The sequence below is a fragment of the Hyperolius riggenbachi genome, chromosome 11 (assembly GCF_040937935.1).
Source record: "Hyperolius riggenbachi isolate aHypRig1 chromosome 11, aHypRig1.pri, whole genome shotgun sequence".
Lineage (NCBI taxonomy): Eukaryota > Metazoa > Chordata > Amphibia > Anura > Hyperoliidae > Hyperolius > Hyperolius riggenbachi.
In genome coordinates, this window is record NC_090656.1 from 7,164,978 (window position 1) to 7,178,838 (window position 13,861).

The window sequence follows — 13,861 nt, forward strand, 5'->3', positions numbered from 1 at the left end:
GAGAGGAGTACTGCCACCCATTGCCTGACTCTGCCTGAAAGACATCAGGGGCACGTGCCACTGATGTTTGGACCTAGCAACACCCCTGTTAATAGAGTACATAGAACATAACTGCCTCTACCGAGCAAAACACATTCACACACTGCCTCTCAGTTCACCCTGAAAATCACTGATGCGGAATCCGTGAAGTTCAAATATTGTTTTTAATACAAGAAGTTTTAAATCAGGATGATACCATTTATTGGCTAACTACAAATGAATACGAATAAACAAGCTTTCGGCCTTGCAGCCTTTGTCAGGTTTACATCCTGTTAGTTTGCAAGCTGGTGGTACAGACAGCTTATATACATGCAACATCAAAAGGGAAAACAGATACTTTTTTGAAGCATAAATACGTCATTAAGATGCCTTAATACAAACAGACCATCTAAATGGGGTAAGATAAGGATCCTTGTTTACTTTATTGCTCACAGACCTGGTATTAGGATTGACCCAGAGGTATCGTAAATTCTTAGTTCACAGGTTCAGCTAGAGTGGCTGAGACAGTTCATATATCATCAATCTCATACCAATATAGAAAGTTGTTGTTCTTATTCAAACCCTTCTGCACAGCATTGAACCAATTTATAAATTTTGTTTCTGCTATTAATCGGTCATTTGACGTTTTGAAGCCGCCCTTCAGAAACAAAATTTATAAATTCATTTCCATTCATTTGGTTCATTTCCACATTTTGTCACATTACTGCCACAAACATGAATCAATTTTATTGGAATTCCACGTGACAGACCAATCCAAAGTGGTGTACATGTGAGAAGTGGAACGAAAATCATACATGATTCCAAACATTTTTTACAAATAAATAACTACAAAGTGGTGTGTGCGTAATTATTTGGCCCCCTTTGATCTGAGTGCAGTCAGTTGCCTATAGACATTGCCTGATGAGTGCTAATGACTAAATAGAGTGCACCTGTGTGTAATCTAATGTCAGTACAAATACAGCTGCTCTGTGACGGCCTCAGAGGTTGTCTAAGAGAATATTGGGAGCAACAACACCGTGAAGTCCAAAGAACACACAAGACAGGTCAGGGATCAAGATATTGAGAAATTTAAAGCAGGCTTAGGCTACAAAAAGATTTCCAAAGCCTTGAACATCCCATGGAGCACTGTTCAAGCGATCATTCAGAAATGGAAGGAGTATGGCACAACTGTAAACCTACCAAGACAAGGCCATCCACCTAAACTCACAGGCCGAACAAGGAGAGCGCTAATCAGAAATGCAGTCAAGAGGCCCATGGTGACTCTGGACGAGCTGCAGTGCAGAGATCTACAGCTCAGGTGGGGGAATCTGTCCATAGGACAACTATTAGTCATGCACTGTACAAAGTTGGCCTTTATGGAAGAGTGGCAAGAAGAAAGGCATTGTTAACAGAAAGATTAAGAAGTCCCGTTTGCAGTTTGCCACAAGCCATGTGGGGGACACAGCAACCATGTGGAAGAAGGTGCTCTGGTCAGATGAGACCAAAATGGAACATTTTGGCCAAAATGCAAAACGCTATGTGTGGCAGAAAACTAACGCTGCACATCACTCTGAACACACCATCCCCACTGTCACATATGGTGGTGGCAGCATCATGCTCTGGGGGTGCTTCTCTTCAGCAGGGACAGGGAAGCTGGTCAGAGTTGATGGGAAGATGGATGGAGCCAAATACAGGGCAATCTTGGAAGAAAACCTCTTGGAGTCTGCAAAAGACTTGAGACTGGGGCGGAGGTTCACCTTCCAGCAGGACTATGACCCTAAACATAAAGCCAGGGCAACAATGGAATGGTTTAAAACAAAACATATCTATGTGTTAGAATGGCCCAGTCAAAGTCCAGATCTAAATCCAAATCGAGAATCTGTGGCAAGATCTGAAAACTGCTGTTCACAAATGCTGTCCATCTAATCTATTTTGAAAAGAAGAATGGGCAAGGATTTCAGTCTCTAGATGTGCAAAGCTGGTAGAGACATTTTTATTTTATTAAAAAAAAAGCCTAATTTTCCCCTCTCCCTCCCTCCCCCCTAAATTGGCCCTAACTACGATCCATACACTTCAGTACTCTCTCATAGGCATGAGCCTATGCATGACATTAGATTGTGAGCCACTCCTGGGGACAGTTAAAGAGGAACTCCAGTGAAAATAATGTAATTAAAAAAGTGCTTCATTTTTACAATATTTATGTATAAATGATTTAGTCAGTGTTTGCCCATTGTAAAATATTTTAAATCCCTGATTTACATTCTGAAATATATTACATGGTGACATTTTTACTGATGTAGCTGTTGCATGCTTTTTGGCAGTTGGAAACAGCTGTAAACAGCTATTTCCCACAATGCAATGAGGTTCACAGACAAGAAACTGGGACCCAGGAGTACCACGGTCCTCAGAGCTTCTTGTGGGAGGGGTTTCACCACAATATCAGCCATACAGCGCTCCCCGATGGTCTGTTTGTTGAAAAGGAATACCGTATATTCTGGCGTTCAAGGCGACCCAGTGTATAAGACACCCCCCCCCCCCCTCAACTTTTCCAGTTGAAATAAAGAGTTTGGCATATACTCGCCGTATAAGACTACCCAGTTCAGTGTGAGGGTACCGGGTGTAAATTACCTGATGCTGCCTGCAATGTGCCGCTGAAAGGAAACATAAATCGCGCTCTCTGTTCCAAAAAAAACATTGTAATATCTTCTTGCAAGCGAGCAGCCGGTCGCGCGGTTAGCAGAGCGGCTTCCAGCGTCACCTGACTGGTGACGTATGATCTCCACTGATGACGCTCCCGCATGAAGAGGTTGCAGATGTATTGTGGAGCACACACGTCACCAGTCAGGTGACCCCGGAAGCTGCACTGCTACCAGCACGAGTGGCTTATCGGAATAAGCTGTTACAGGTTTTTTTTTTAAAACAGAAAGCGAGATCTATGTTTCTTTTCAGGGCACAGTGCAGCATCAGGTCATTTAAAGCTCTGCATGACACCCGGGCACCCGGCAGCCTCACACTAAAAAACTGACACCCGGCGTATAAGACGACCTCCGACTTTTTGGAAGATTTTTAAGGGTTAAAAAGTCATCTTATGCGCCGGTATATACTGTAGATTTCTCATGTAAAAAGGGGTATCAGCTACTGATTGAGATAAAATTCAATTCTTGGTCGGAGTTTCTCTTTAAGTGACAGGGCTGTCCCCTGGACAGTGCTGCGCTAGATCACAGTGCTGTACAAATGTAAATAGCTGTTGTTTTTGGGGTTTTGTTTTTTTTTGGGGGGGGGGGGATCCCGCTCTGTATCTCGGTGGGGAACACGCAAGCATTCCCTGCTAATCCCCGCCTCCAGGACTAGACGCCAATCAGTGTTAGGCGGTTCTGAGGGTGCCACCTTCCCACTGCACATCGGCATGAGGAGGTCGGGAAGAAGTTAAAGAATGCCTAAAACCCCATCTACTTACTCACCTTTAGGTCCCACTCACAGTGGTGCATCGCAGTGTAACTTTACAGAGGTATCTTAATGCAAGTCACACTGCAATAGCAAGTCCAGGCAATGTTCAGAGTGCATCAGGTGCGATCCAAGGGACAGAATCCCAGCACAGTGCATGCAGGGCGTTACCGCATGCCGTGTGCGCTAACAGCGGTGGTGAAGCATACTTTCCATAGGCTGTATGCTTCACTGTATGCCAAAAACGTTCACTTAACATGCAGAGCGAATATTTCGCTCTGTTGCATTCCTGTTTTTGCAGGGAATGCGTCGCCCGCTGTGAACCTAGCCTTGTAGGTAAAAGATACATAAAAGAAGAAGAAAATTATACTTGCATAATATATGGCTCACAGTGCTGGTGCTATGGAAGTCCTGTAGTGCCGCCCTCTCCCCTCCCCCACACGACAGGGCACCCTCCCCATGTGTCATTGCTCCTCCCCTTCCCCACATGACAAGGCACCCTCCCCATGTGACATTGCTCCTCCCCTTTCCCACATGACAAGGCACTCTCCCCATGTGACACTGCTCCAACCCCTCCCCCACATGACAGGACACCCTCCCCATGTGACACTGCTCTAACCCCTCCCCCACATGACAGGGCACCCTCCCCATGTGACTGCTCCTACCCTTATCAATGACACCCAGGCTCTTGGCAGTTTTGGAGTGTGCCATACAGCCCCGGATTTACCTCACGGGTTTAGGCACAGATTTCCTGGCACCCTAGACTCCGCCCTCCATGAGCCTACAAACCCCCACTGAACTGCACCGCAAGTGTGCTGGCTGTCCTAACTGTCACTTCAACCGTACTTCCCTTGCCTGTCATAGGTAGCTACAAGTGCCCCTTAGCATTAGGTAACCAAAGGTACCCTCAGTATACATTGCATAGGGAAGGTGGGAGGAAGGCACTCGAGGAGCAGAGTGAGCCTCCTTTATATCATCAGGCGACTGTAGGCATGTGCCTAGAGTGCCTCATGGTAAATCCGGCCCTGGTGCCATACATGTGCAAGGTTAACTGGCTGGGAGGGGAAAGGATGGGGGGGGGGACCCTGAAGATTTGCAAGTTGGGAAAAGCAGCCTAAAAGTGGCCATTAACCTCACAATCCCACAGCCGATCGATCTTTCTGATCGCCACAGTAATTGATTAAAAATGATCGGTCGTGCCCACTAACAACTGAATTCCCACTAGCCAATTTGGTCAGATTGACTGCATCGATCCGTCTCTGGTGATGTACATTGTAATGAGGACGCCGGTGGCAACAATACTATACACCCATCAGAAAATCTGTGCTTTTTGCAATAAAAACCCGTTATAGCACAGTGCGAGGGAACGCTCTCCTGTACTGTAAACGATAACATCCAAGCCAATGGATTTTCATGTTACCATGCGGATTGGGCATAATGGCATATATGCAATTCATTTTTTTCTTCTAAGTTTTTTTTTTCATAATTTTTCATCTTATCTTTAAAATAATCTTTTAGCACTTTGCAACTTAAAAAAGTACCAAAAAGTTGGTAAAAAAAAGTGCCATTAAAATTATTCTGAGCATTTTCTTGCTTGCTGGGGGCTTAGAATGCATTTTATTGTTAAAGTGGACCCAAATTAAGAATACAAAATTTCTGAAATAAAATCTATTTTCTAAATTATAATAATAAATAGCAGCCTTTTTTCAGCTGCATGATGACAAATATAAAATATTTTACATTTATTGGAGGAACCCCTCCCTTCCTTTCATATTGCCGGGACAGAATCCGGCAAACTAGTGGAGTAGGAGGTGTCCAGCAAAGGAGGAATTGCTAATGGCTGCCCCCAGTATAACCCTAGCTATGAAAAGAGAAGGGTGAAAAGCATGCACTGAAATGATCATAGGTTTGAAGGAGTGTTTATTTATCTTTGTATGTGTCAGAGTGGTGCAACTAAATATTTTTAATTAAAAAATGTTTGGTTTGGGTCCGCTTTAAGGTGTGAAAATATTACCCAGGAGAAACCTCAGGAGAAAAAAGTGAATTGCATATGGGGCCCTGGTGCGGTGCACCATAACTGACAGCATCACACATCGTGTAAACGAGCCCTAAGTGAGGACATTGAACTGCAACTCTACATGCATCAATCCCTCACCAGAACTCTGACTCAGGTTTCTCACATTTTTATCTCGTCCTTACATTCATGAATCTTACATGAGAAGAATCATCACCAACCTCATCCTCTACCTCCTTTCTCCATGGAACCGTCCCCCTCAGGATAAAATCCACAATTCTGGAATTCTTTAGTGTGCTGCCAACAAAAGCCACCACCTTTTCAATCGTCGAGATCATTTTTTCCAGGCTGTCCAGTTTCTCTTGGTGGACGACAGACTCCTGATGCAACATCTTAAGAAGTCTTATCAGCTCTGAGAAGCTGCCTTGGCCCTTGGCCGGCTCGGTGTCCTCCTTGACATATTTTCCCACCGAAACGTGTGGCTGGGGTCCATGCGAGGATGCTAGTTTATCTATTCCTCTCTCAAGCACGTCCATACCTTGATTAACCACCTCAAGTTTGCCCAGGACATCTTCCTGAAAATGCAACAGCTTGTCCATCTTTTCATTGAGAAGGTTTAACTTCCTGTCAGTGCTGTTGACCTGTCCAGTAGACTTCGCCTGGGATTTAGTAGGCCCCGTACCATGGTCAAACTTACTCTCATATAACTTGGCCATGCAAGATGCTATAGAGTCCTGCTTACTCATTTTTTGTTTTGTTATGTTACCAGCACACCTAATGTCACTGCGCCTCGGTAATCCTCCTCCTAATTCTGCATCTGCCAGGCTTTATGGTCTTACGGTATCCTCTCGGTGGTAACTGTAGACGAAACAATGGGCATCGAGTTTCCTGTGTTCAAAACAGATTTAACTCGTGCTATCAGGCTTTTCATTGTGAGGCCTCCAAACAACTGACTAAACTTGGCGTTGAGGTTTTTTCGGGGGCCCGTTGACGTCACGCGGACATTTTAAATTCTTTCCTGAGAGGCTGGTGACGGATAAGCATGTCAAGAATTGACAGCATTAGTGAGCGACTGGAGTCAAACAAGCGCAAGATCTCCTACATGATTATCAGGCTGGTACATGGCAAAAAGCTCATTAATTTGTGTATCGTAGCGAGGGGAGAGGAAGAGCGAAGTGACACAAAATTGTCTACTTCTTAATAAAAGCTTCTGTAGTACAAGAGGCACACTGTGCTTTAGGAATGTCGGGGCTGGTTGACTTGGCTGTCACTTGCTGCTAAAAATAGGTGACAATGACAAGAATACAAAGCACTCCTAGCAGTTTCTTTGTCAGCTCAGTCTCAGATGTATGAGGGCTGCTTCTCTTTAAATATACTGTACTTAATGGATTACCCCCCAAAAATTAGTTATTTCCCCTCAGGGCCGGTTCAAATAACAATTGGGCCCTAGGGCAAAATTAGCCTGGGGCCCCCAACAGACATCCCCGACCAAAAAGCATCATTAGAGGCCCTTTGTTGCAGCCAAATTTCCCTCCTGGGCCCCTGAGTTGGCTGCTGACCCTCCCCCAATAATCCCCCAACTTAACAGACTCTGCAGTGTCCCTGCAGAGCAACAGTTCAGATGGGGGAGGGACAACTTGGGGGCCCCTAAAGGCTCTGGGGCCCTGGGGCAACTGCCTATTTTTTCCTATGGTAGCTCCGGCCCTGTTTCCCCTTCTGTCTCTTTGGGAAAATTAGGGCTTCTCTGCCCAATTTGAATTGTAGAATATTCCTTCTGGTTTTAAAAAAAAATTTTTAATCTTTTATTTTTCTTGCTTTCTTTTGGGTTATTTTTCTTTATTATTATTTTTCTTGTTATTCTTTGTTAATTTTCTTGTTATTCTTTGTTAATTTTCTTTTTAACTATTTTTTTTGCCTTCCTTTCACTTTATCTGTTTTCATTTGTTTTTCAATTGACTTATTTTTCACTTTTTTTTCAATCTCAGTTTCATTTTTAATTATTTGTCCCCCTTTGTTTTCTTTTTCTTCTTTGGGGCGTGTCCACATGTCCCATTTTGATTAGACAATGACTGGCCAATTTTACTACTCCCATGTAGTATGAGAGGTTACGTATTCAAGTGCTACAATTGGCCATTTAAAATTGGGTGTGTGTACACACCGTAATGCACATGTACCAGGAATGCTGCCTACAAGCTAGCAACGTGCCTGTTGCTATAGGAGGGGGCCACAGGAAGGAGGAGCGACATGCAACGGAGTGGCTTCTGGTGGGCGGGGTTAGTGGGGAGTACAATGCAATTGGGGACTGCTTGGTGGTCGGGGGTTTCTACAGATCCAGCATTCCAGACCAATACCGCTGTACACACACACACAAGAGGAATGCTAGATTCTCTCTTCAGTTGTAGTCTGCACATCTAGCCACTTATCCTGCATAGTAGTCATGTGCCATGTGCCAAAGCAGTTGTGTGACCTGTTTAAAAAATGCAGTGTATGGGGCACCGCTCACTATGGCTGCACAGAACTGCAAACAGCAGGAGCAACCCGTTCATGCAATCAAACCAACCGTACAGCAAAAAAGCTTTCAGTACAACAACAAAAACAATGTACCGCACTCAACCACTAGGGGTGTGCTAAGGTGGGGTTTTCTGACACCATGGCTAACCTAGAAATAAAAAACACATATATAAGTAGATAGACACTAGGGGCTTGATTCACAAAGCGGTGCTAACCTACTTAGCACGTCTAAAGTCTTTAGACGCGCTACCCAGGGTGCTAAGTAGGTTAGCACCAGATTTCTCAATCAGATCACGCGCTAACTTTGCGCGCGTAAATTTTACGCGCGCAAAGTTTTACTCGCGCTAAGTCCCATAGGCTTTAATGGGCACTTCGCGCGGAGCGCCCTGCTCTCTGTGCAGTACGCGCGTAAAGTTTTACGCGCATAAAGTTTTGCGCGCGTAAAGTTTTATGCGCGAAAAGCTTGTTTAGACGTGCTAAGGGGGTTTTCACAGGCGTGCTAACAGTTAGCACCGCTTTGTGAATCAAGCCCCAGTTCTACTTACATAACAGATGTATTGTGCTATCCACGTAATGATTCCTGTGAATTTTATAAAGGAAAAGCAAAGAATCCTATTCTAGACAGTTTCCATCTTGGTTACCTTTGAATGAAGCAAAATCCTGACATTTCCTCCCTTATTCTTTTTTCTCCTCTTGCTAATTGTGTATTCGTTACCTGCCCTCCTCCCAAAGTCTTTAGACACTCCCACTGAAATCTATACTAGGAAGTGCATTGTCTTATGTCATTAGAAGGAGGGGGAAATAAAGGGAAGAGGAATATATTATAGATAAAAAGACACCCCCCCCCCCCCCCCCCCCCAGCATGCAACTGTTTTGCCAGCCGATGGCAATGGCAATTAAAGGGCCAGTGCTCCTAAAGTATGTGATAACTCCAAACCATAACAGTAGAAAAAGTTTTGAAAGTTTTGAATGCAAGATTAGCATCTTTATTACTTAATACTCTCAGACCAGTTGCTGTTGATTTTTATGGTGACAATCCCGCTTTAAAGGCATATGTACACAAAGAGAAAAGGTCCCCCCATACAATCAGCACCACATGGTTATAAAAATATCAAAAACAGTTATTTTCCATTAGTGAAATATAGTTTTCACAGGAAAAAATAGTTACGGTAAAAATGTTGTTTTCGCAGTAAAAATACCAATTTTTTTCATGTTTTCACAAAACATCCAAGCAGTTTTTTGCGAAAATGTTCCCAAATCTAAAATATACCATGCAGCAGAAGATGACTCATGAGGACAGTAAGCAAGAAGACTCAGAGGAGAAGGGAAATTATATATCTACCCAGCATGCTCTCTAGCCATCTCTGCAGGCAGTGGGTGCCTGGGGCTCAGAAATGGGCAGATGCCAGATAGAGGTGTAGCTAGAGTTTTCAGCGCCCAGGGACATAGACAGTTTTTGCACCCCCACTGACAGAATGGGCGTGGCCTTGCATCAGAATGTGGTCGTGGTCATGGGTGGAGTCAAATGTACAAATGCACAAGATCCACGGGGGAACTGCACACCTACCACAGAGGTGCAGGATTCAAAATGTCAAATAGCAAAATCCAGGAAATCCGCACACTTCTTATGAACCAAGTTCAAGGTTTAATCAAAACATTGTGACACAAGCCATTCCATCAACCAACGATTCGTTTCGGGGCCGCGCAGGGTCCCCTTTGTCAAGGCAATGAAACACAGAATGGTGACCATTCTGTGTTTCATTGCCTTGACAAAGGGGACCCTGCGCGGCCCCGAAACGAATCGTTGGTTGATGGAATGGCTTGTGTCACGATGTTTTGATTAAACCTTGAACTTGGTTCATAAGAAGTGTGCGGATTTCCTGAAATGTACAAATGCTGTATATGTATAGCCATATGTGCCCCCCTTCCTCCTGTTTAGATAGTTAACCATTTTCGCCTTTTGGACGTGACTTTCACGTCCAAAAGGCTGCTATTCGAGTTTCCGTGCTCCCGCACATGCCGGCGTGCTCCCGTGCCGCCCCCCAGTAGCCCGGAGATCAATGAATGGGAACATTGTTTGTCAAGGCAATGAAACACAGAATGGTGACCATTCTGTGTTTCATTGCCTTGACAAAGGGGACCCTGCGCGGCCCCGAAACGAATCGTTGGTTGATGGAATGGCTTGTGTCACGATGTTTTGATTAAACCTTGAACTTGGTTCATAAGAAGTGTGCGGATTTCCTGAAATGTACAAATGCTGTATATGTATAGCCATATGTGCCCCCCTTCCTCCTGTTTAGATAGTTAACCATTTTCGCCTTTTGGACGTGACTTTCACGTCCAAAAGGCTGCTATTCGAGTTTCCGTGCTCCCGCACATGCCGGCGTGCTCCCGTGCCGCCCCCCCAGTAGCCCGGAGATCAATGAATGGGAACATTGTTTGTCAAGGCAATGAAACACAGAATGGTGACCATTCTGTGTTTCATTGCCTTGACAAAGGGGACCCTGCGCGGCCCCGAAACGAATCGTTGGTTGATGGAATGGCTTGTGTCACGATGTTTTGATTAAACCTTGAACTTGGTTCATAAGAAGTGTGCGGATTTCCTGAAATGTACAAATGCTGTATATGTATAGCCATATGTGCCCCCCTTCCTCCTGTTTAGATAGTTAACCATTTTCGCCTTTTGGACGTGACTTTCACGTCCAAAAGGCTGCTATTCGAGTTTCCGTGCTCCCGCACATGCCGGCGTGCTCCCGTGCCGCCCCCCAGTAGCCCGGAGATCAATGAATGGGAACATTGTTTGTCAAGGCAATGAAACACAGAATGGTCACCATTCTGTGTTTCATTGCCTTGACAAAGGGGACCCTGCGCGGCCCCGAAACGAATCGTTGGTTGATGGAATGGCTTGTGTCACGATGTTTTGATTAAACCTTGAACTTGGTTCATAAGAAGTGTGCGGATTTCCTGAAATGTACAAATGCTGTATATGTATAGCCATATGTGCCCCCCTTCCTCCTGTTTAGATAGTTAACCATTTTCGCCTTTTGGACGTGACTTTCACGTCCAAAAGGCTGCTATTCGAGTTTCCGTGCTCCCGCACATGCCGGCGTGCTCCCGTGCCGCCCCCCCAGTAGCCCGGAGATCAATGAATGGGAACATTGTTCCCAATTATTGATCTAAGTCCCTGGTAGAAAAACCGACGACTTCTTTTCTGAAAAAAGTAAATAAATCACGTCCTCCTTGTAGTTCCTGTAAGCAAGCGTGCTCACTCACAGGATAGAAAAACAAAAATCTCACTGTGGCCATCTTGTGGCCAAATAGTAAAACTACATGCACATAAACTACATGCACATACATTTTTATTATAAAAATACACAATAAATTACATTTAAAATTAAATGTTTACCTCCCACACCCAGAAAATACCCATATAAAATTATTAATTAAAAAAAAAATTACAATTTAAAAAAACAAAACATAAATAGTTACCTAAGGGTCTGAACTTTTTTTAATTGCATATGAAGATAATACATTACTAATATTTTTTTAAATTATAAGCTTGTAAATAGTGATGGACGCAAAACCAAAAAAATGCACCTTTATTTCCAAATAAAATATTGTCGCCATACATTGTGATAGGGACATAATGTAAATGGTGTAATAATCGGGACAAATGGGCAAATAAAATATGTGGGTTTTAATTATGGTAGCATGTATCATTTTAAATCTATAATGGCTGAAAACTGAGAAATAATGAATTTTTTTCCATTTTTTCTTCTTAATATTCCTGTTAAAATGCATTTAGAAAAAAATAATTCTTAACAAAATGTACCACCCAAAGAAAGCCTAATTGGTGGCGGAAAAAAAAAAGATCTAGTTCAATGAATTGTAATAATTAGTGATAAAGTTATTGGCGAATGAATGGGAGGTGAAAATTGCTCAGATGCATAAGGTGAAAAAACACTAAAGGCTGAAGTGGTTAAATGTGCCCCCTTCCCCAATTCAGATAGCCTGAAGTGCCCCCCTTTAAATAGCTAAATGTGCTCCACTTTTTCTACAGCTGCTAATGCTTCTGCACTTCTCTATAGAGGGAGGGAGAGGAGCAGAGGCACTACAGCCAGCCAGCGAGCCGCCTCCCACAGGCTTGGGGGTGCAGTGACTGTGCTGAGCGCCCTCACAGTGCTGCACCCGGGGACATATGTTCCTCCTTGCCCATCCATAGCTACGCCTCTGATGACAGGACCCTATGGAAGGACAGACAGTTATAGTTTGCCACTGGCTTTTGCAGGAAAGGGGTGCTCACCTCTGTTTTAGCAGCTAGAACATCAAAATCTTGGTTGGTGCGTTGGGTTGGTTGTTGGAAGAAAATGAACAACAATGGTGCACTACAAATCTTGGACCGTCATTCATGAAAATGGAGCAGCCAACAGGCCAGGGTGATATTGTAGGTGTCCACATATGCAGCGGTGTAACTACTGGAAGGGACAGCAACCCCCGGAGGTCCTAACTACTCATCCACCCTCCGATAGAAGACCCTCCCCCCCCCCGGGCCAGTAAAAAAGGGCGCATATGGCTAATGGACAAAAAGGGCGCCGCCATGGACTGCAATGCTGCAATGCTATTAGGCGCCCGACAGGAAAAAAAGGCGCCCAAGAAATATCGGTTGCCGGGATCGTGTTAACAAATGTTTTCGTTAACAGAATAACGTTTATTAGAAATACCTTTTACAAGTTCGTTTTAACTTTGTGGTTTACTTATTTTTCCGTTTTTTAAATTTCGCTTTCAGGGCTGTAACAAGCATACCTCCCAACTTTTTGAGATGAGAAAAAGGGACACTTAAGCCACGCCCCTGCCATACCCCTGGTCACGCATTCCATAAAGATTTCATCAGAAAAATATGTTGTTTTATAATTCAAACCACACCGGTCCTTTCTATCCTGGTTCATTTTCGTTCATAGTAACATTTTAAAATTAGTAATATATCAATTTAAAGGATGGGAATAAAGTTTAAAGTCAATCAAACACATTTTTTGTATATAAATATATATATATTCATATAGAAAGAGGGACAAAGTCCTGAAAGAGGGACAAATGAGGAGGAAAGAGGGACAGGGCTCCCAAAAAGGGACTGTCCCTCCGAAATAGGGACAGTTGGGAGCTATGAACAAGTAAATTATCGTTTACACTTATTTTATCATTTAAAATTCGTTTTCATACGTATAATGCTTAAATATCGTTTTCAACCTTGTTCTATTGGAAATACGTCGCTTTTGGTATTAACTTTGTTTTTTACACTTATAATGCGTTGATTATAGTTTTCTTATATATCGCTTTTAATAGTACCGTTATTTTAAGATTTTTAATGCATACTAGATTGTAAGGCACCACCAGGGGAGATTTAGGGTTAGGCACCACCAGGGGGGTGGTTAGGGTTAGGCACCACCAGGGGAGATTTAGGGTTAGGCACCACCAGGGGAGATTTAGGGTTAGGCACCTCCAGGGGGTAGATAGGTTAGGCACCACCAGGGGGGTCTTAGGGTTAGGCACCACCAGGGGGGTCTTAGGGGTAGGCACCACCAGGGGGGTGTTAGGGTTAGGCACCACCAGGGGGGTCTTAGGGTTAGGCACCACCGGGGGGGGGGGTTAGGGTTAGGCACCACTAGGGGGGTCTAGGGGTTAGGGATAGGTACAGGGAGGGTTCTGTGTGAGAGTAGTGATAGGTATAGTTACCGCACAATATTTGTAATATACACAATTTATTAAATTATGTATATTTACACAAAGGGGGGGGGGGGTCTAGGGGTTAGGGATAGGGTTAGGGAGAATTCTCTGTGACCCTACAGTTAGGTATAATTGCAGTAAAATACCTGTAAA

The 13,861-nt window shown here is 43.9% G+C and overlaps 1 protein-coding gene across 3 annotated transcripts in view; it reads right to left on the reverse strand.

Annotated features, from left to right (window-relative positions):
• The window catches only part of MYLK3 (myosin light chain kinase 3), a 152,702-nt gene that overhangs the window by 71,863 nt on the left and 66,978 nt on the right, over window positions 1-13,861 (reverse strand). Inside the window, exon 1 of one of the 3 annotated variants that reach the window (XM_068261372.1) lies at window positions 5,698-6,273. The exons of the other annotated variants lie outside the window; for them this stretch is intronic. Within the exon in view, the coding sequence (XP_068117473.1) occupies window positions 5,698-6,222 (525 nt within the window). The 5' untranslated portion in view covers window positions 6,223-6,273. Of the gene's footprint in view, window positions 1-5,697; window positions 6,274-13,861 lie in introns of those variants that run through there. 3 annotated transcript variants of the gene reach the window in all.